Source organism: Amphiprion ocellaris, chromosome 16 (assembly GCF_022539595.1).
Source record: "Amphiprion ocellaris isolate individual 3 ecotype Okinawa chromosome 16, ASM2253959v1, whole genome shotgun sequence".
Classification (NCBI taxonomy): domain Eukaryota; kingdom Metazoa; phylum Chordata; class Actinopteri; family Pomacentridae; genus Amphiprion; species Amphiprion ocellaris.
Genome location: NC_072781.1, coordinates 3,926,255 through 3,948,450, shown reverse-complemented (window position 1 = coordinate 3,948,450; position 22,196 = coordinate 3,926,255). Strand labels below are relative to the sequence as shown.

At 40.0% G+C, this 22,196-nt stretch overlaps 1 protein-coding gene across 2 annotated transcripts; it reads left to right on the top strand.

Annotated features, from left to right (window-relative positions):
• Nucleotides 1-2,042: 2,042 nt before the first annotated feature.
• On the top strand, nt 2,043-21,838 carry ppm1ba (protein phosphatase, Mg2+/Mn2+ dependent, 1Ba). Of its 2 annotated transcripts, XM_035952035.2 has the most exons (7): nt 2,043-2,406; nt 9,576-10,492; nt 11,071-11,188; nt 12,585-12,699; nt 13,125-13,182; nt 17,956-17,972; nt 18,721-21,838. In XM_035952035.2, coding segments are annotated over exons 2-7 (1,197 nt in total). In that variant the 5' UTR covers nt 2,043-2,406; nt 9,576-9,604; the 3' UTR covers nt 18,722-21,838. The 2 variants fall into 2 exon arrangements, with proteins under 2 accessions (XP_035807928.1, XP_023134244.1); XM_023278476.3 differs by lacking the exon at nt 17,956-17,972.
• Nucleotides 21,839-22,196: the final 358 nt, after the last annotated feature.

Sequence of the window (22,196 nt, the reverse complement as noted above, 5' to 3'; positions counted from 1 at the left end):
AATAGGCAATGGAGGTTGGCTCTTGTAGGAGTCAACCAATCATTTGGCTGAATCTGATATTTAGCAATTTTCCAAACACCTGCATCATTATTTTTGTGAACATATTCCACATAAAATAAATCAACTGAAATTTGCTGCTTTGACTCTGGTGCAGCCACCTCTTATCTGTAGTCACCGCTCTGTGGTTTTGACCAATATCCTGCCCTCAGCACTATTAGATTGATTCTAGTTGTGAGTATTAGTCTATCAACGCTGAAAGATACAGTTCCCTTTTAATTAAGCATAAAACCTTGAAAAAGGTTTTTCAATAAAATTTTGTCTTAGGGAACCTCTAATGACCTGACAGCCTGCTTGCATACCAAAAGTATAGCCAGCTTATCAACATTTATAAATGCAGACTAGGTGGATTTTAGAACCCTTTATTAATGATTTGTCAACATTAGCGGTGGCTGAGCAACATTTCTGGCTCAATGGCTAGCTTAATGGCTTACTGTAAACTGTGAAACATGGTGCCATTTGTTAACAGTCTTTGTTAATACATTAATAAGACAATGAATTGCAGCTTATGAAATACTGATGAATCAGAAAATGGCACCAGTAAAGCTTTAGCACTTCTATAATTCTAAGAAAAAAATATTTCTCCATTGTCTGAGAACATAATTACTTTGTAGAGGGAATGTGTTCAACTCCAAGCCAAACTGGAGCACAGTGAAGTAAATATAATACCTTCGTGGGATTATGTTCCTGGAAGCATGTATCATCAGACCAAATATTCTAAACTATTTTCTGTCCCTTATTTGAGATTTGGTTGTGGTGGCAGCAGGCTCGCAAGGTAGCCAAGACATAATTTATGCAGCCTCCTCTTCCCATGTTTGCAGGACAATAAAATAAAATACCCCAGTGGCCATTAATAATGTCTTAGATGCAATAAAGTGTCACAGTGGCAGGGAAATGAGGCTAAAAGCTAAATGCACATAGGTTCTGTTTGAACTGTGGGGAAGACATGAATTTACTGCCTTCTGTGGATTTTTTGTGCATCTATTTGTACCCTTTGCAGAGCACAAAACATCATCAAGGACAGTCCACACCCTGGTTTTTCACTGTTGCCCTCTACTACAGGTGCATCAAATCCAGAGCCAATAGAGTCAAGAAGAGTTTATTCACTAAAACCACAACCACCCTGAACTCTCACATGTATTGACTTCTAAATCCAACACACTGTATTGCAATTTACTGGTGCAATGTGTAATATAATGGCACAATATTGATATAGAGTGAATATAGATTGTTTGAATGAGTGCAGAGTGTTTATTGTGTAGTATTTATGCATTTGCACTTTGAAGGGACAGCTCTCTATCTCGTTAGATGTGTAATGACAATAAAGACATTCTGTTCTTTTCTGTATGAAGTTATGGTGGAAATGTCTTTATATATTTAAAAGAGAACACAGATTGAGACACGAGGAGACAGTCCAAAACATAATAGATTATAATGGAGTAATGGTCTCTATATTGCTTTTCAATATTTACTCTCCTCTTTTTATTTTTTTTCTCATTTAATCCTCACCCCAGTTGCATCAACACCCATATAGGTATTTAGAATTTACAATTTTTCCTGCTTTCAGTGTTTTTAAACAGTCTCTTTAAATGTGCACGTGAAACCGATTATTGTCCTTTTATTTTATTTTTTTAAACACCTACACATTAATTGCATCATCAAGCTACAGTTTACTATTTACTCCTGTGCTTTCCCTGCGAAGACATGTTAAATATGTGCTGTAAAAGTACTATATGTATAACTTACAGTATATGTGAAGTGGCAGTGAACATAGAGAGTTTAGAAGTTCACATACACACTCTCACCAGCAGCTAATAAAAACAAACTCGATTTTTATTGCCCGTGATGTGTAAAAGGAGAGGCCTGACTGACCTCTGATTTGACTAATCGTGTCTCACCTTCGGATCTGCTTTTATCCAATCACGGCAGAGAGCGATCGTATGTCCCGCCCTCAGAACGGGATGCTGAAAAACAACGTCATCTGCCTCATACATTTAGCTTTAGCCAAAATTAGCTAGCTGTTCATATCATAGATAAATCCTGCCGAATCGAGCGTTTTGCCTCTCAGTCGAAAGCCTATGCAGGGGTTATTTATTTGGTGCTGCCCAGGTGTACAGTGCCAAACATGTATATAAAAGCCTTATTTCGATGCAGGGATATGCTGAAAGGAGAACTGATCGTGTGAAATGCTGGTTAGCTTCATCAGAGCTAGCTGAGTAGCAGGGGCCGAGAAGCGAAAGTGGCTAACATTAACGAGGGCTAAGCCTATCACAACAAGCCTGGCTACTTTAATATACCTGCCGTGAGCACAAGAAGAAGGACTGACTGAGATAGTTCCTTTCCTACGAAGTAAGTAACGCCTCTCGCTAGCAATATTTCCACACCGAATATTCCGCCGCTAACGTTTTATGTTAGACAACACTTTGGCCACTGTGAACTTCGCTAGCTCGTTAGCTAGCAATAGAAGTGGCCTCAGTTGCAGTTGGGGACAAACTGTCTCGTACCTAACGTTATTTATGGCTCAAAACCACAAGTATAGTTATTTTTCAGTATTTGTGAGTGTGATTGTTACACTATATTAAGTCCTGCCCATATGGAGCTAGTTATTAACACGTCTGCTTCTCAGTTTGTTGAAGGATTTGACGTTAGTTGTGGTTAGGTTGTGTTTTACTTGGCATTTTTTAAATAATACATTCTCAACATTAGTTTGCTAGATATTACCTGGCTGAAATAACGGTTAAACTAGCCTACAAATTCAGGTACATGTGCAACGTTTGGTCAAATAATACAAATCTGTCCTGTATGATATTCCCACCTCTCACTGTAATTGTATTTTTATCAGTTTTTTTTGTCATGGTTTATGATTATTTCATTATTGTCAATAATGGTGTGTATCACGACATTCGACTCACAGTGATTGCTTTTTAATTAGTTTTCTAACTTCTTAATGAATTTTTGCAACAGGTGTGACTCGTGTTGTTTAACATTTAGAATGAACTTTTACCATAAAGTGACAAGAAAACAACATTTTAATGCTAACCTGAACCTCTATGGAGTAATTGGAGATTTTATTTACCACTATTTACATTTAGTGTAGACAACAGCAGATCTACAGCAAAAGTTGCTTCATAATTTGTATTTTCATTATGTGCCTATGAGACACCAGTGCAGGAGTTAGCTTGTTTTATTGCTGTGTTGTGGGTAGTTTTATTGGGTTGTTGGAGAGTATGCAGCTATGTATCTGGCAGTGTGTTTGTGTGACAGTGTGTTCCAGAAATGGCAGCATCATCAGTGGCATGTTTGTGTTGGCACCTTGATGTGAAATCCTGCACTAGCCATGCTGTTTTAGCTTATGACTGCTGTGAGTCTATGGGCTTGTCCAAAGGCATTTATCTATACCATTTTTTGTTGTGTCTCCTGACTGAATCACTTCACACACAGATGTTTGCCCAGATGCAGTGTTATCTGGCAAGCTTGGAATGACTGGCAGATAAATTTGTGCCATGAGGATGAGATGGGTGAACTGTGCGTATGCGCCTGAACAGAAAAAGACGAAAGTGATTTGCAGATAAATTTTCTGATAAAACTGTTTTTAATTTTTCGGATTGGCTTGTGGTATTATGCAAACCCCTTTCATGTGCTTTTGCAGTATGCCCCACAGGAATTGAGATTGCTTTTAAACAATTTAGTTCATGGTAATTACTCTCCACTACAGCTTATCGTTTTTCAGCTTTGGAGGCCTGGGAGTCAAATTGAAAGCTGACAGGTTTCTGGATTGGGAGAGCAGATATACACAAGTATACATGAAACCGCTTATGGTTCAGTATAGTATGACACATTTACCTTCCTCCTTTTTGGCCGTAGTCTGATAGACTCCAGTCTGGTCAAGGAACAGCCCCATCATCCCTGACGCCACTGCACTGCAAGCTATCTGTTCAAAGAGCACTTGTTCCAGAAAATTGCCGGCTTCTGATGTGACTTCAAAGATGAGTCATCCAAGAGGGAGATCTGTTTGTTCCACCTCTCTGATTTGCAAAACGTCAAAGAGTCTCATTGTGGGAAAAAAATTGATTCCACTTTAGTTATAATCTTAATAATAACTGAGGACACTGTGTTACACCAGCTGATCTTGGTACCTTGTTTAATTTTTTTACTGCATCAAATGTGGATGTGGCTAATGGGTACTTTATCAGCAGAAAGATGATCCCATTCCTCTGAGGCAATATAAGCGCATTAGTACAAATTGATTATTGTAACATTTACCCATATTATCAGTATTGACTTTTTTAACCAGAGATGTAAACTGCAAAAAGCAACAAAGTCAAAATGTTGACTTAAAGTATAATATGTACAGTACAGCTGATACATGAACTGATATATGAGCTGCATTTGCTTTTAGCTTTGCGACAAATGTGGGGGAAAAAACATGTAGGACTCTGGGCAGTTGCTACACTTTACTCTAAAATGCATGCCGGTCTCCTCCTGTGTAAGGTCACCATTGACCGAAGGGCCTTCTACTTGGACTGTGTCCAAAACTGTTCACTTACTCACTAATGCTAACCATGTAGGAATATCTTTCTAGTGGACAGTATTAGGGATGAACCAAAGCAGTTTTTTGCTGGGCCACGTACCAGTACAAGTACATATGATATATTTGTTGTTGTGCAAACCCCAAAACTACTCTTTATGTTGAACAACCTTCAGTGGAGTAAAATCCATATCAATTCGGTGTACATTAAAAATGAGGAGACATGCTGGACTGACTTTTATTTAAATATCGAAGTGAAGTTTTGCAGCTTTAGATAGTATTGTTTCTGTGAGGTGGTGATGACTGAGAATGTCAGACTTGTCCTGCTCCAGTATGCAGAGGAGATGATGAAGTCCTGGAATATCTACAATTGACAATGGCTGGTTATCAAGAGCAGTATACTTGGTCCAGACGTGTAGGGTGTCTCTTTACGTTTTCTCTCACTTCTCCAGTGTTTGTTGCAAAGTTGCTGCTCCCCTGACTGGCATTACCATACTTGATAAATGCTGCACTGTGTTGGTTCTTCAGACGTGCCATTGAATTGCTTGTATTAAAATAGCTGTTTTTCATTACTGCTCCTGACAAACAATATAGTTTGCAGCCAGCTTTACCAGCTTTTTCCAAACTGCTGACATTTCTGTTACTCCGTTTAACTGTTCAGCTATCAAGAGGTAATCTTACCTTGCTATATATTGGGTGTGACTGTGTCAAGTCCTTGCGCACAGCATTGATCGATACCTGATGCTGACATGGGTTTTGATGAAGCTTTAAACCGTACAGAATGTCACATCAGAAAAATAGTATTTGGACAACACTCAAGTCACTCCTTTTATCCTATTAGGCGATGGTTGGTGACCTTGACTTTGCCACTGCTTATAATGTTGTTTGTGCTACCGAAATAAGTTGGTAGTTTTATTTATAACTTACAGGATGAAACAGGACAGTTCTCAGATTACTCATTATCCAATTCTGGCTATTTGTATTTTGATGGCCACTAATCATTAAAGTAATGATAAGCTTAACTTCCACGAACAGGTTACATGACCAACGCGCTGCATTTCCTATGAACCAGTTCACCAGTGATCACATTGATTAATTGTGTTCTAATCCTTTTGTGTTAGTTTATGGCTCATTTGGCCAGTGACTCAGTGCGTTGTTACTTTCTGCCACATGTTAATTTCCCACTAAAACCCGGCATATCTGTAAGGTGATGAGACATTTGAAGGGTACATAGGCCACTACATCACATACTCTTGACCTTTAATGTCACCAAACCAGAAGCAGGAAAGAGAGCTTTTATGTTAGTGGTAGTTTTACTGTTGTGTGCAGTCTGTAGTCTGTGTTTGACGAGCTAATCTGGCCCTATGTGGATCCCATCAGCGGCCGACTGTTAAATTGAGTTAGCTTGTTAAAGCTACCCTGCTTGTCTGAAGTCTGAGAGTGGTGTTTTCCTGATCCCGTCTGTTAGCCAGCTTTCAACTCTGACTTTCTAACAGACTGAACAAAAAGAATTGTGTGATGTGACTAAATCAGAAAAAGGTGACTTTTGCTACTTTTGTTGAGACTTAACTCTAAAATTGCATCGGCACTTTTTATGGCCACATGAATGTCCACAAACAGACACACACACACAGTGTCATGGTTGTGCAGTCCTCTTGTCACATGCTGCAACCACTACCATCTACTGCTTCTGTTGCTATGACAACCACTCAGCTGCCACTCCAAGCTGTGTAACCATGGAGACATAAGACTGTGGGTGACATCACTCCATGGAGTTTTCAGTGCTTTTTAGGTCTTGTATGCTAGTTTTTATTTTTTTATGTCACACAGATAGCTTATGATGCATATTTAAACTGTGTGTTGATGTATTTTCATGAGTCCTGAAATAACAGGGCGCTTGTTTGCAGTTGTTGCACAGGTGAAAGAGCAAATGATTTGTTTTGGTGATTGTGCAAATGGCTTTGATATCTACTTGGCGGTAAGTTGGCTGTTATGTGTGAATGCATCTGTTGTCAAGGTAATAATTCAAGTGCTTTGGACTAGTGATGCTTTGGCTGGCCTTTGATGTCTGATCAGTGACCAAGTGTGCCTGTTTGCTTGTGTGTGTTTGTCGGCTACACACCTGTTGCATCTCATCTGACTTGGGAGACTGGAAGGCACACAAACCACTCTGATACTGATTGCCTACTCTCCTCTAAAAGTAAACCACCATGCTGAATGTGTGTCATTCTGTAGCACTGACTTTGTGCTACAATGGCAGAGTAAATACATAAATGGGTAAATTGTCACTGATATCTTGAAAATCTCCCTAGACATGTTCCGAATACTCTGAATAATTTATATCCGATATGATTTTTAAATTTTAAGATGGTTTAATTGCCTGCTTAGAAATTATATGCCACTGACTTCATTGTAAAATTCACAATTCATGAATATGCACATTTTTTTTTAAATTTCAAAAGTCTAAATGCTACTGAGCATCTGGCCTCAGTGTATGTGCAATGCCAGCTTCCTGTTTCCACATCACACTTGTGTAAGTTGCCTATTGGACCAGCATCGACTTCTTTATTAGTTTTGATATCACAAATCATGTGTCCTATAAGTTCCATATGAGGGCTTAAAACATTAATTGAGGCATAAACTTGTGTTTTTCACATGTAATGCTGGTGGCTGAATTGAAATACATTTTCTTTGAATAATTTTAATGAAAGTAATTTCTTTTCTAGTCTGCTTCTCTCAAGTCTGTCGTGTTTGAATTACATTTTTATATATATAATGATTAGAAACTTTCAAGGCATAAATTGCGCATGTCGACAGCAGCAACACAACAGGAACAGCCTTAAATCTCCGCTACTGTCACACAGCATCCGTTAAAGCCCTGCTGGTGTTTACAGGTTGCTTTACAATGCTCCCAGTGCAGGATAATGCACTTACCTGCGATGGTCTGATTACATTTCTGGTTACACTCAAGAAGTGTTGATGAAGTGCAAGTTGTCATGTGGGCATTGTTAGACAGCGGTTTGTTAGGACTGAAGTTTATCTGCTCTATCTGAGAGGAGTGAGACAAGTGATTACAAAAGATGCTTAAACACTTCATATGTAAATGGTGATGACTCACTGATTGACTCCCCTTCCTCCAGCATTCATTTGTGTTATTTTTTTCATGAAATTTAAACTGTGTTTTTAGCTTTGACTTGAATATGACAATGAGAAACTGAGCATTTGACTTTTAAAAAAATATTACCCTAAAGCTCTCTACACTTGTGCATTAACAGACTGGTTCCTTGAGTATGTCTGCAATGCATGTGTGTTTGTAAGTAGCATTTATTGATATTTTTCAGATATAATGCACAGTTTATAAGAGCAATTTTTGTAGCCATTAAGTTGTGTCACAATCAATAGGGTTGTATAAGTTCATGTTCTCACATTACGTAACCGATTCACATAGACTGGACATAGAAGTTCTCTCTCTTATCAAGCAACCTGATGCTGCTGCTCATTTTGCTAATGCAGATGCAGTTATTGATAGATAACACATCCTCTACCACTCTGTGGAGTTTGTTAATGCTTTCAGTAGCCAGTTCTGGCGGGCCAAAGAAGCTTTTAGGCTTCCTCCTCTGTCTCTTTATGCATAAACCAAAGTGGCTGCTCTGTTTCTGGATATGATGAGCAATGATCAGTGGTTGGTTGAATTATTCCTTTTATTTATTTTATTTCTATTAATGAACAGTAAGAGTAATACTCAGGTCTTAAAAATCTGTGGGATATTTGCAGGGTTCATATTTTCACACCATCAACGATTCATTTGAGATCTGCAATCTATTTTTGTTGGCTGAAAAGGCATCACAACAGTAGTTCTGAGCAGAAGCCTAATTTATGTTCATAATCTGATTCAGTGAAATGAAAATGAAATCTGATCACTTTAAGTGCTTTTTAAAATAACTTCTGAAGGCCTTATTTCAGTTCAGTTTACTTTTATTGACCACATAGCTAAGTAGGTAGAATATGGTTCAGGTACAGTGTATGGATTTATAGATAATATTTCAGATGCACTGTATATACAAAAGGTGTTCCCGATTATTGAATTGTTTTGTAAAGTTTTTTTCATGTTTTAGTTTACTTTGACCTGTCCAAGGTGTCCCCTGCCTTCGTCCTAACTCAGCTGGGATAGACTCCAGCCCCCCCCACGGCCTTAATGAAGATCAAGTGGTGTATAGATGATGATGGATGAATAGTTTACTTTGCTACCTTATGAAAACCTATTAGTTTTTCATCGATCTATTGTCAGCGGAGTCTAAGCTTTCAGTCCACACACATCAACATGAACATATATATGTAATAGTCTCCAAAGATGGCAAAACGGAACAAGAAACTGAAGTGATGTGAGTTTGAAAGTATGAACATAGAAACAAGCAAGAGACCGCTATTTGTCCACCCTCACAGTCTATAATATCCATGCAGATAAAGACTTAAATTTTATGTAAGTTTCTTCTCCCACCAGTAATAGCTGGTGTGATATGGCTCTTTGCCACAAACTCCCCCTCTTCTGTGTGAACACACTCATAGTTAGATCGGCAAGTCTTAAGTTGGTGTTCAGTTTATGTGTAAAAATAATTCAACAGGTACAGTATGTGAGCTGTGGTGCCAATACATTTAAACTGAATAAAGTCATATTTAGTAACACTAGCTTCACTTGTGTTAAAATGTTCATTGAGAGAAAAGCCAATTGTCACGCAATGCAATTTGGAATAGAAATGGAAATAAGTTTGCAGATGGTGATCAGTTCTTTGCATTACTTGAAATAGAAGTTTCTATTTATTAAATTGCACCTGTCCTGAAATCTGCCAAACTGGGCCATCTGGATGAACACTTTAAACTGTATTTTTCTGTGTCAACATTACACAGACCTGATTATCTATTAAATCCAAATTCAGTGTCTGAATTTCCTTTTTGTTGTCTTTTGTTGGTGTCTTTTTTTCCTCTTGTACAGGTAGCAGTGGGCGTCTCTAGGGCAGAGCCATGGGTGCGTTCCTGGACAAGCCCAAAACGGAGAAGCACAACTCACATGGTGAGGGCAACGGCCTGCGCTACGGGCTCAGCTCCATGCAAGGGTGGCGGGTGGAGATGGAGGATGCTCACACAGCTGTGTTGGGACTTCCAGCTCCCGGTATGACTGACTGGTCCTTTTTTGCCGTGTACGATGGTCATGCTGGCTCTCGGGTTGCCAACTACTGCTCTAAGCATCTTCTGGAACACATAATCACTGCCAGCTTAGGGGCCGGAGGTGCGCAGGGTTCCCAGGGTGGATCAGGCGGCTCTGCCAGTGACCCTCCAACGCCGGTTCCTCCTACTGTGGAGGCTGTGAAAGCTGGGATCCGGACAGGCTTCCTGAGGATTGATGAGCACATGCGCAGCTTCTCTGACCTCCGTAACGGCGTGGAGCGTAGTGGCTCTACAGCAGTGGGCATTCTCCTGTCACCCGAGCATTTCTTTTTCATTAACTGTGGCGATTCCCGAGCTGTTCTGTACCGCAATTCACACGTGTGCTTCTCCACTCTTGACCACAAGCCCTGCAACCCACGCGAGAGAGAGCGCATCCAGAACGCAGGTGGCTCCGTGATGATTCAGAGGGTGAACGGGTCGCTGGCCGTATCGAGGGCCTTGGGGGACTACGATTACAAGTGCGTGGATGGCAAGGGCCCCACGGAGCAGCTAGTTAGCCCTGAACCAGAGGTGTCTGCGATGGTTCGGGCACCGGAGCAGGATCAGTTTGTGATTCTGGCATGTGATGGTATCTGGGATGTCATGTCCAATGAGGAGTTGTGCGAGTTTGTGAAATCTAGGCTTGAGGTGTGCGATGACCTTGAGAGAGTCTGCAATGAAGTGGTGGACACCTGCCTGCACAAGGTATGTACAGTTCTGTTTTTAACTTGAATTTTGTGTGTTTTTGTTTGTTTTGTGTGATATCCACTGTTTTCTGAGGACTTCTAGTGACTGAAATGTGTGGAAGAAACCATGAATGCTACAAATTACTTTTTTAAATTGTTTAGTCAACAAGAACACCATTTGGATTCCCTACTACAACGGAAGCTGTGTGATGAGGTCAATTTGCATGAGCAAGAAAGGAGGATACGAAAGGAGGAGATAGATTAATTGTTTGGGTAGTTTTAGAAAAGGACAAAATAAAAAATGCTAACAATGCAAGTGCAGACTTTTATTTTTCCAGTATAAACTCTCATCTTTTGTAGGCTTGAAAAATGGATATAAATGCTGCAGATTTCCTCCTTCATCCTCCACAGCAGCTGGAATATGCTTGATTTCAGAAGATTACAATAGATTCACACAGTGACAAGTGTTCAGATGGAAAATATGGCATCTGAATTATTTTTCTTAAAGGAAATCATCCTCACTGTTTCTTTCAGCAATGCACAATGATGTCTTCTCTTACCCTCTCTTTCTTTATTTTCTCCTCCCTTCCATCTTAGGGGAGTCGGGATAACATGAGTGTTGTGTTAGTGTGTTTACCCAACGCTCCCAAAGTGTCAGAGGAAGCTGTGAGGAAAGAAGCAGAGCTCAACCAATATCTGGAGTCTAGAGTGGAAGGTGAGAATGGATGGATGGATGGATGGATGGATGGATGAATGAATGAGGAGAAAAAGAGCCAGTGTTTACTATTAGAGCAAACTGTAAAGGAATGTTCAACAATTCCACCAAAAAAAACCAAAACAAAACTGAAGTATTTACATTCTTTGTGTGACTTCACATAGATAGATTCTTGAAAAAATGTACTTTAAAAACTGATTCTTCTAACAGCTTTGGTAATAGCTGTGGATTTGCATTATTTATAATCTCAATACATTTCAAGAATAAGCCACATCTATGCCTGTCACAACCTTTGTTTAAGGTAGATATAGGTCTTCATCTTTGGTCTTGTACAGATTTTTCTTGGAGACACAGGATCTTATTTGAACTGAAACTGTGTATCATATCTGTACGTTTATTTTCTCGACTGACTGACCTTGCCACTCTCTATTGTCTAACCTCCAGCCAAGTTAGCGCCGGCTCACAGCAGAAGAATGACACCATCATGACCTCCTTTTCCATTTCAGCGAGCATCTCCCCTCTCTATTCCCCCTTCGCTGCTCTCCTCTTTTTCCCTCCCTAAATGCATCTCCCTGCCCCTCCTCGCTCAAACATTCTTGTTTGGATGGATTTCTCGCCCCCTTCCTGTTCTTTCTGCCCTTCTCGTTCTAATTTCATCTCATTTTTCCCCTCTCTATGTATGAGACCCTCTAATGTACACAGAGCAGCCTCTCTAGTCAGTGTTGATCACTGGCTACTGTTGGTTAATGTAGAACCACAGCTGATAAGCTCTTTTAGATATTAGTCAAACAGGAAAAACAGATAAAATTAAAATTTGCTTTCGTCATACTTTAACCAATCTGGCACCAGTTTTGTGTGTATTCAACTAATGAGAAAATAGGTTGTAATGTCTTTTGTAAGATTCACAAAGAGGTGAACAAGAACTATAATTGTGCAAATTCAAATTGGCTGAAAGGCTGAGTGGATTAAAATCATTTCAGTTTTCAGGGAACAATGAATTGCAGTTCAGAGGTTCAAAAGCTTGTTCAGGTAAGGCTGAGTAGATATTTGGCGTAAGGTGCTGTCTAATACTAGAAGACAGAAAATAGAGGGAATAGAGAAAGAGATGAGGATAGAGGCAGAGGAATGCTCTGGCTGAACATTGGCCTGGCCTTGTGCCACTCTCAACTCACTCGTAGGCCTCTTTCTCCCACCATCTCTCTCCCTCACACACTCATTACTACAAACTCACATGTATGGTTTCCATCTCCACTTCCTTTCTCCCCATTTGTCACATTTTTGGTCTCTGTCCTCCGTTCTGCTCCTCCTCTCCTGTCTTTGTGCAGATGTTCTTGGCCATCGTCGGCTCTGTTAAAGCTTAATACTGACTTGTGTAACAACGTGTCTGGTGTTTTAGAGATGCTTTCAAGGCCAGGGGAGGAGGGCTTTCCAGACCTGGTAACGGTGATGAGGAACCTGTCCACCGACAGCGGCATGCCCACTCTGCCACCAGGGGGTGGTCTCGCCAGCAAGTAAGGACCACCATCTTCAAGGGACATCTTTTATTTGATGGTGTATTTGAGTGCAGGAGTCATTCTTGAGACCTAAATGTCTGGAATGAAAGTATGAATGTGATGAAAGAGCATTGTTAATATTTAACAATGTTGTTTCATCACTGGCTTCAAAAAGTCATCAACAGACCAGAACTGAGCCAGTGTTACAATTCACTCATAATGTTAAGAAAACACTGGTTATCTTTTGTGTTCAGCCCAGATAATTATGTTTGTATGCCATTTTGACTGCCTGCCCATGAGAAGGAAATGCTTTTCTCACTTTGCAGCAAGGTGTATGCTTTTTTAAATGTATTTATTTGTCATTTACCCCTTATTGCACATGTTTTCCCACCTTTTTAGCTACGGTAGATGATATAAATTAAATTTTTGCATGCATCTTGCAGACGCAGCGTTATCGAAGCAGTATACAACCGTCTGAACCCACACAGGGAGGAAGATGGAGTAAGTATCAGCATATGTAATGAATAGTCTGCACCCATTTCTACAACATGCACACACACACACACACACACACACACACACACACACACACACACACAGACACACAAATCTTATGCCAAAGTCTTGAGTCCACACAACACATTTTGTATTTCAGCTGTCTTATTTGTTAAGTTTATGCTTCACGTATGAGTTTCAGTGGACTCTGGAAATCTCTAACTCTTACATCAATTCATCCCATCTGGTGGACCGAGCTGGTGATTTGTCTGCATTGTATTTATTTGCACACTCAAAACCATAACAGATGAGGCATTAAATTATTAACCTCAGGGATGGGTTTGAGCCCACCACACCTTTCCATTATGTTAAACAGCTGTGTCTTCTGTGCACGGTGCATGATGCACACCTTCCTGTCAGCCCTCATAATGGGTTTTGTATGCATGACGACGCAGCTTTGTCAAAAGTATTTCTGCTGGAACTGAGAACTTGCACTCGAAAGCACTATTTGCTAATTTACTTGCTGGGAAAACTCTCAAGTCAGGCACATTCAAAGATTTCTGATTTGTTTGCCTCCCTTTCTCTGTGTTTTCTCTTTCCTAACAAAAAGCTACCTCTAAAGACTCTGAAGTTATGCTACAATTTCAACCGTGTTCCTGTTTTTGATTATGACACTGTGGTCTATAAAAATACAGACATGCTTTTCCTGCTCAAAGTCAGATGTGGCTCTGCATCCTCTAGCTGTGTACTGCCAATATGTTTTATTAATAATTTTGGAAATTTTCAGATATGACCATGCAAGCACACATACTGCAGTAGCAAATATACAACAATGAATAAAAACAAGCAAAGCCAAAGACCAGCAACACATGGTAAAAATGAATATTTCACTGAAAATCTGTTTTGTGTCGTGTGAAAAGTGGCTGAAAGGTTTAACTTTGCTTCATAGGAGGCAGTGGCTGTAGTCTGTTTTTTGCCAATTTTCATTCCAAATAAGGCATAAAGATGTCTCCAAATACTTTTCAAACTATTGCTGCAGTGTTTGTCTTTGCTGACTGTGTTCCAGAGACCCACATATGTGCAGCTTCTGATTGTCTGCAGTGCATTTATTTGTGTATATGCAGCTGTATTTGTTGCTAATAACAGTCAAGTATACATATAAAATGATATATATGTTTTTTGTAGTATCCTGCCCCAAATGTACACCTACTCTTATGTATGAAACGTACTGCAGCAAGTTGTATCTATGGATGCAGTGTTGTCCACAAATGTAGAAAAACACTCTGGGCTTCTGCAGAGATCTCAACCTGCCAGCAAGTTTTACAGAAATGCCCTCTGACATAATGGAGTCAAATCTACCCGTGTGCTCCTCTGACTTTCTTCTGTTGCAGCGGATGGGTGTTTACAATGCAAATGTGAGTGTGTGTATGTGATTTGATAGGATGTCTGTGGAGGAATGTCACTGAGATGCCACTATTTCAGCCTTTAGAATCATGAGCATTGCAGTGTCGTTGTAAAGCTGTGTCCACCTGCTTATCAGCTGATCTGTCTGCTGTGTTCTTGTGTGTGTGTGTGTTCTTGTGTGTGTGTGTGTGTGTGTGTGTGTGAGTGAGTGTGAGATTTAAAAAGTCGTGGTCGTGCCTGACTCTGAAAAGGGATCAGTTTGCGTGTCTCTCGTTTGGTAGCTTGTGCTAAGGCTGTTGTTCGCCTGTTTAGTGTTGTCTTGGTTTGTCTGTAAGGACATGGAGTTACAGTGGTTGTTTGCTTTACGCACATGTGTACATGCACACATTCACACACACATAAGAAGGATATTGCCTTTCTTTAAATCACTGTGTAGAATTTTAATGTGATTTTATGGATTGTAATGCTAAGCCATGAATGTTAAGATTAAAAGGAAAGAGGAAAAAATGTAGGCTGCATGTCATAACAGTGTTTAGTGTATCTATCCAAATATTGCACTGGAAACATGACTTTTTACTGGCATAATTCTGAGCATCTGAGCTCATGCTACACTATTAAAACCCAGAAGAAAAACTAGGGCTGAATAGATTAAATTTCCAGCCAAAATCATGATTTCAAACAATGCAATTAGTAAATCTCAATAGCTGAAATACAGGATAGACATTATGCAGTGGGCCTGACCCAGGTGTTTACTGAACTTAAGGTTGACTTGACCTGAATGACAATATTCAGTCCCTCCAGGATTTCGTTGGCGTTTTTCCAGATTGTTGCGGCCAAAAGTTCCTGAATTCTAAAAAAAAATTGCAATGTAAGTTGCAATGTTTTCAGCGTATTTGTTGCAATGAAATTGCAGGAGATGGTGACAGTTGTTAAAAAGTTGCATTTTTTCAGCTTTTTGAACATGTTTCAACATTTCAATTGACAATATTTCTTCCTAAACTAATTCTTTAACACGCTTCAACCCATTTTCACCAGCTGGCACACCATGGTGGGAAACTAGCAGCAGCCAGATACTGGTTTAACATGAAGTGGTTGGTAGATTTAAGGCACTAAATGATCATTTACTATTGAATGAATCATATTTGGACATATCTGTCAGTGGCTTAAAAAGTTCATTCTTTCAGAGCTCCAACAGATGTGGATGCAACAGCTTCCGTCATGGTGATTAGTCTGGTCTGTGGTCTGCTCCTTCCAGCCATTTTCCTGACATGTTTGACGGTAAAAAAGTGTTTGTCAGTCGATGGTTTTCGTTTGTTTTCCACCACAATATCGCACGGGTGCAAAACAGTTTATCTCAGTTTTCGTGAAGAACATCAGGGAATTGTTTTGCAAAGTATTTAGCAGTAATTTTTGTTGTTAAATGAGAGACATTAAATCGGACATGTCTGCATCTTCAAACCATCAACAATGAAGTGAATTCGATGATGAACTACTGCTGGGGAGTAGATGCTGGGGACTGCTGTGATTGGTGGAACTCACGGGAGGCTGGCCAAAATTGTGGAAAAGTTGCGGTGATTGGATAAAATTGCAAGATTGCGCAGAATTCAAGGAGATTGATTGAATTTGCATTTATTGATGCAATCGCAACATGGTGAATTCCTGGAGGGACTGATGAGTGTTTGCATATGAGATGTGGTGTGATGGTGGCACAAGTCAGTGACAAGACTTTCACTCAGAAAACAAGAGTTCAATTCAGTGTGGGACTGTTGTTTTTAATTGTAACTGACTTAATATAAAATTTGTGCTTTTGTTGTTGTAGTTTCCAGTTGGAATTTGGTTAGATTGATGCACCAAAATTCCTTGGTTAGGTTTAAGAACAATAAAAAGGCTAAAATAGACACTTTAATGGTGTTAAGTACATGCTAGAAAGATAAATTTGTCCCATCTGCACCAAGTTTATGCATTGTCTTGGTTTCCCACCCCATCTAAATGGAGCGACTGTAACACCACCTTTCTGAAAAGTTCAGAGGTTTTATGTGCACTTATTCACTAGAGCTGGCCTACATAAGCATCAGTTGTTTTAAGCCCTTTAAACAGGCTGCGCAAGTCAAATCCCCGTAGCAGAAAAATCACAGTTAGGTATTTTCCCAAATCGTTCATTGCGAGTGAAGACGAAAGATAGAATGACTTACATCTACATAACATATTTTATTCCTTTGTGAACTGGCAACATAATTTGCCACATTAGTATCAACAATAATTGCTCAAATTTGTTGACGAAACAAAAAACAACCATCGTCTTATTTTGTTTTGACCCAATCAGAAATACAGTCCATCCAAGCAGACCAAAACTGAGAGCACGATTAGGTGGTAAGATATGATTTAGATACAACAGGAGTGAAAAACTACAAACATCTGTTGATATATTTTATGCAAAAACCTTTAAAAAGGTCAATTGCGGGACTTTTTGGAACATAGTTGACATTTTTGCTGTTATCATTCCTAAAATCAACATGGCCGCCTATAACCAAACACCACATGGTGTTTTATAGAAAGATTCTTCTCAATATTATATACACAATTGAGTAAAATTGAAATTGAAAGTTATTTATAAAGATATTGGAGTAAACCTGTTGATTACTTTATATTAAACAACTCAGAAAGCCTTGGAGTCTCACCAGTCTTTTCTTCAGGAGGAACTGACATCATGTGGAGCAGGTCATGTGATCTGGAATTAACTCACTTCCTAGAGAGGTGTTTTTGTAATGGGGAACTTAGTGAACAGTGATTTATCGGACACAGATACAGTTTGTTATTTTCCATGTAAAATTTGATATATTGCCAAAAAGAAATATCTGTTATGATTATCTCAACTTAGTAAAAAGAACACAGTCAAAACTATTTTTGAATCAGCTCATTTTATTGTTGTTTAGCTGATTAGAAGGTGGTTGTTATTAAATTCGGATGGTTATTGACATTTTAGTGCTATCCAGTCATTTTTTATTAGTAAGTGATTGTTTCCATAATAAATAATTACAGAATTTGCAAAGACATGATCATAATGAACCTAAAAAAACTATAGTTTTTTTTTACTTTTAATAAAAATGTATGCAAGATATATCCCATGGACTTCAACGGTCCCTCAATTATATATTGACCCAAAATAATGACTGATGGCTGCTGTAGCTTAAACAGGAACTTTGCCTTCTTTAAAACAAAAAGCAGATATCATGTCAGAGCAGCACAGATTTCATTCTTCACAGCTGAAGTTTTATCGGTTTGTGCTGCAGTCCTCAGCTACACTACACTCACACACACATTGATAAGGGATGTATCGACTTGTCTAACTGTGTGTTCACCCTCTGATTAACGCAGCCCTCCTGTTTCATTTGGTAAGTGATGACATATATAACTGTTACACCCCACCCACCCTTTTCTTCCAACCCCTCATCCACACACACACACACACACACACACACACACACACACACACACACACACACACACACACTTACATTCTTCCAGGCATGTAAGTGGTGACCTGCTCCACATACTCCCCCTGTCACACCTCCATCAGTCTCTACTCCCTGCTCTGGTCCACTCTCCGGCATGTGGAGCTCCATTTAGAGTTTAAGGCGTGTTCGTGTGCTTGTGACGGTCGGATGGATGTCTGTGTGCAAACGTGACTGTCCAGGTGTGATGAGGTGTTTCTGGTCCTGTCCGTCCCTCCCTCTCTCTCTCTCAAAACACACAAACACGCATGCATCGCTGTCTCACTCTCAACAACTGCACGCAAACATATTCCAGCCTCCGTTTCTGTGTCACCCCCTGCAATGAGACGAAAGGCCTTGGAGTTGGTATGTCGGCGTATTGTTCCAGAAAGGAAGCTATATTCTGAGGTTTAAAGTGTGCCCTGGCTTCCATTGTTGTTGTAATTGCTTTATTTTGTTATTTATGTTGTGTTGATCATAGGAAAACTGTCCTTGAAGTCCAGGCTGAGGGGCTAAAGCACTGAATGTGACTTTAAAGTTATGTGTTGATAACAGTGGGCACTTTTTTTTCTCCCCTCTATTTCTGTTTTCCTTCTTCCACCCTGTTCTACTCTCCTCTTCCCTCCCTCTCTCCACTTCCCTCTCGCAGACTGGAGCGGATTTGGAGTGCCACTGGTAGCTGTCCAGCACAACTGCCTGATCCAAAACAACAGGACCACTATTTCCACACGAGATCACACCCATAGTCACCTTTTAATTTCCTCTGGGATTTATTTTTATTTTTCATTTTTTTCCCACACTGAGAGATTAATGGAAGCAGAAATATTGGTTTGTAAAACATGGAGGACTGCAAGACAAATTGTGTTGGTTGTTTTTATTGAACAAAAACTGCATTCACGTTCCAAAAGCAGGACATCTAGAGTATCAGAGGAGAGGCACACAAGCACAGTTTCTCTTGGCCCTTTGCTTTCTTACTTTCTTTGAGGTGGTTGTTTTTGTTGTGGATTGACAGAGATGTGAGAGCAGCCCTGCTCTGGATTCTTTGGGGCTCTTTTGGTGCCTTGCTCAGACCTGAGAGAGAAGAGAGGACCTCAACCCGACAGCCAGCCGACCATTACCAAAAACCAGCCACTCGCAGGTGTTTGTAAGACTGAATAGACTGAAGTGGTTTTGTGGCATTATTAGTTTTTTTTGAAGTGTGAACTTCTCTGGGAGCTAATTGACCTGCGATCCCCGCTAAGCTACGCTGTCCAGTCCTGGTTCAGGGGCGTCACTGCCCCCAGCTTCAAAACTCACCAATCAAAGACCTCTGAGGAGCATTTCTGAGAGTCCGTTTGGCAACAAATTTCAGTTCAGCTTCTCCGTATTGAACTAAAACAGGACGTGGGCTGGCGGCTGCACACAGGTTGAACTCATGGCGACTCCTCTTTGCACGTCTCTGCTCACTTCCTCTCCTCTCGTCTCCTAAAGGACGCTGTCAAACAGACGATTCGTCACTCTTCCCTTCCGTCTCTCTCCTCATCTTCGCCTCCTCCGTCTCTTCATGCGACAGAAGGGACTCGGCGGTCGCCTGCATCAGCAGACGTCGCCAGAATCATAAGCTTTTGATCCTGCTGTTGTTAAAGATATAGAAAGATAGAAATGATTATGTATTAAATTCATATATAGATATATATAAACACAAAGATATATATTTTGATTTGTTTGTTTCATCTAAATTCGCAGCATAGGAATCGTTGTGGCCTACTGTGCATGTGGTCTGTGTTCCCACACAGCAGCGTTCCAAAGACAGGGTTTAAGGTGAAGGAATTCCAACCTCACTTTCTTCTTTCAACACATCCACACTCGGTCCTGCTCACACTACAACTCGCCTTTTCTATCTTTCCAATATCCCGTGTGGGGAAAAAAAGCCTCTTTTTGTTTTGATTGAAAAAATTTTGTCATTTACCTTTTTAAAACGATTTTTTAAATGTTTTTTTGGTTTATATGGCTTATCTGAGTGTTATTGCTGTGGTCCTGTTCCACACGGATAAAACAAGGGGAGCACAACACACACCTTGTACAGCATATTGGGAGAGAAGTTTTTTTATTTTGGTGTTTCACTGTATGAAGTAAAGGAGGGAATCTGTGGATGGAGGAGAATACAGATCTACACGTGGGGTTTGGTTCACACTGTTAATGAAAATGCTGATATGTTTCCACGGTTACCTTCATGGACTTTGCCTCAAAAGGTGCTGAGAAAAAAAGCCCCTGTGTGACTCTTTGGATTAACCCGGAATCTGTTTAATTTCGCCGAGCACTAAAAAAACCCACAGATTTTTCAGTCATTTTGAAACAAATATGTGGATACACACACTTTGAGAGTGTATTCTATTCTTTAGATGATTTAAAATACGCTTTAAATATATACAAACCTGTAATATACACTTTTTCATTCATTCAATGGCAACTTCATCGTGCTTTTTGCCTGAAGTGGCAGTATTGAAAGAGAATAGGCCTGACAGAGTTGGCTGGCTGGTTAATGTTCTTGTGGTACACTTGCTCTTGGTGCCATATGACGGATAGGTACTTGAATGTGTAGTTCTTTTTGGAGTTGTTTTAATGCGATGATTGCTTTTTCTTTGTTTTTGTGGTGGAGGGAGCGGGAGGGGTGGGATCTATAGCGGTGCATGTTTTGTGATTGAGGGAGGGAGGAGTGTATTTTGTGTGTGAGATGCACTGGGCGGGTGGGGACGATGTGTTCGGCGTGGTGGAAACGCAACGTTAAAGAGGAAGAGTGACAGAAGAACAACTTGGAGAGAAGTAGAACACATTAGGATCCTTATTTTGCTTGAATTAACCTCAAAATGACATATTTTTCCCTGTCTGATTTGATGCTGTTCCTAAATCATTCCCATCGTGGATTTTATATGTGGTATCCTCTACCTTTTTAACGTTGTTTAAGGTTTCACCGCACTGAACACAGTCTTCAGTTTAGGTTTATGTTTAAGCTACAACAGACACTGGGCTCAGAGAGGAATTAAGGGCGAGACGGAGGGATGTTTATTTTTCTGAATGTAATTATTCATTATTCACACTGATTCCACTGCATGGACTGAATACGAGCAGCACTGCAGCGTCACACTCTCTCCTCAGTCATTTAATGACAAAACAAGCTCTCTCGGCTTCCTTTGTTTTGACAAAAGTATACATACTTGACCATTATTCTGGTTGTGGAATATAATATCAGAACTCGCGCAGGAAGATTTCACTTCACACAGAGGAGACTTTGGAGGTTTGGTGATGCCTGAATGATTTGACCCTGACTTGTTGCTATGATTTGCAGATATGTTAAGTAAAGAGAATTTTACAAAGCATATTGTCTGGTGAACCTGTCAGTTATTGTGGGATGGCTGGGTCGATGGAACGTTGAAGGCGCCAGAAGGGAGAATTTGGCAGCACAGCATCAGATATGACATTCCTGGAGTGCCTGTTTTGTTTTTGTTTTTTTTGAATGAAAATGAACCGGAAAACTCCCCTCTATGCAGTCTGTTAAAACTAATGTGTGTGATGGCAAAGATACATCCCAGATTGTTTTTTATTTATTTCAGCTCTTATTAAAATGCTGTATTTTGAGGACAGAATGAGCTAATCTTCACCTTCAACAGGACTGATAGAGGGGAAGGGAAATATTCCTGCCTGCACCTTCTAATTCCCTGGTATGCTGTTGTGATGTTTACAGATGATCCCGTAGATATAAACATCAATAAAAGATGGATTTAAGTTTACACCACTATGCTTCCTTTCAGCGCTACCTTGAAATGTCAGCTTTGTCTCTTTGGAAGCGTTCACTGCTCAGTGCAACACAACAGAGAAGTATTTAATTTAGCGACTTTGTAATCAATGTCCTGTGCAACAAAGTTAAGCTACATGCCGTTCTGCTCCAGAGAGAGTAAAGAGGACCTTTTGTACCAGAATAAGTCACCATGTGGCTCAGGAAAGAAAACAGCCGGTTTACTGTATGCTGTTTTCTATATATTATGCAAAATGTTTGAGCACAGCTGGGCGTCTTCTGTAGCCACAACTCAGAGGTTGTAAACACATTTAATTTTTATTTGGAAGTATAGCACAAATAATATTCATTAC

Excerpts from the sequence above, each read along its gene's own strand:
- ppm1ba (XM_023278476.3), top strand. The coding sequence starts at position 9,605 with ATGGGTGCGTTCCTGGACAAGCCCAAAACGGAGAAGCACAACTCACAT. Across the intron at positions 10,493-11,070 it reads TGGACACCTGCCTGCACAAG|GGGAGTCGGGATAACATGAG; the intron begins GTATGTACAGTT and ends CTTCCATCTTAG. Across the intron at positions 12,700-13,124 it reads GGGGGTGGTCTCGCCAGCAA|ACGCAGCGTTATCGAAGCAG; the intron begins GTAAGGACCACC and ends TGCATCTTGCAG.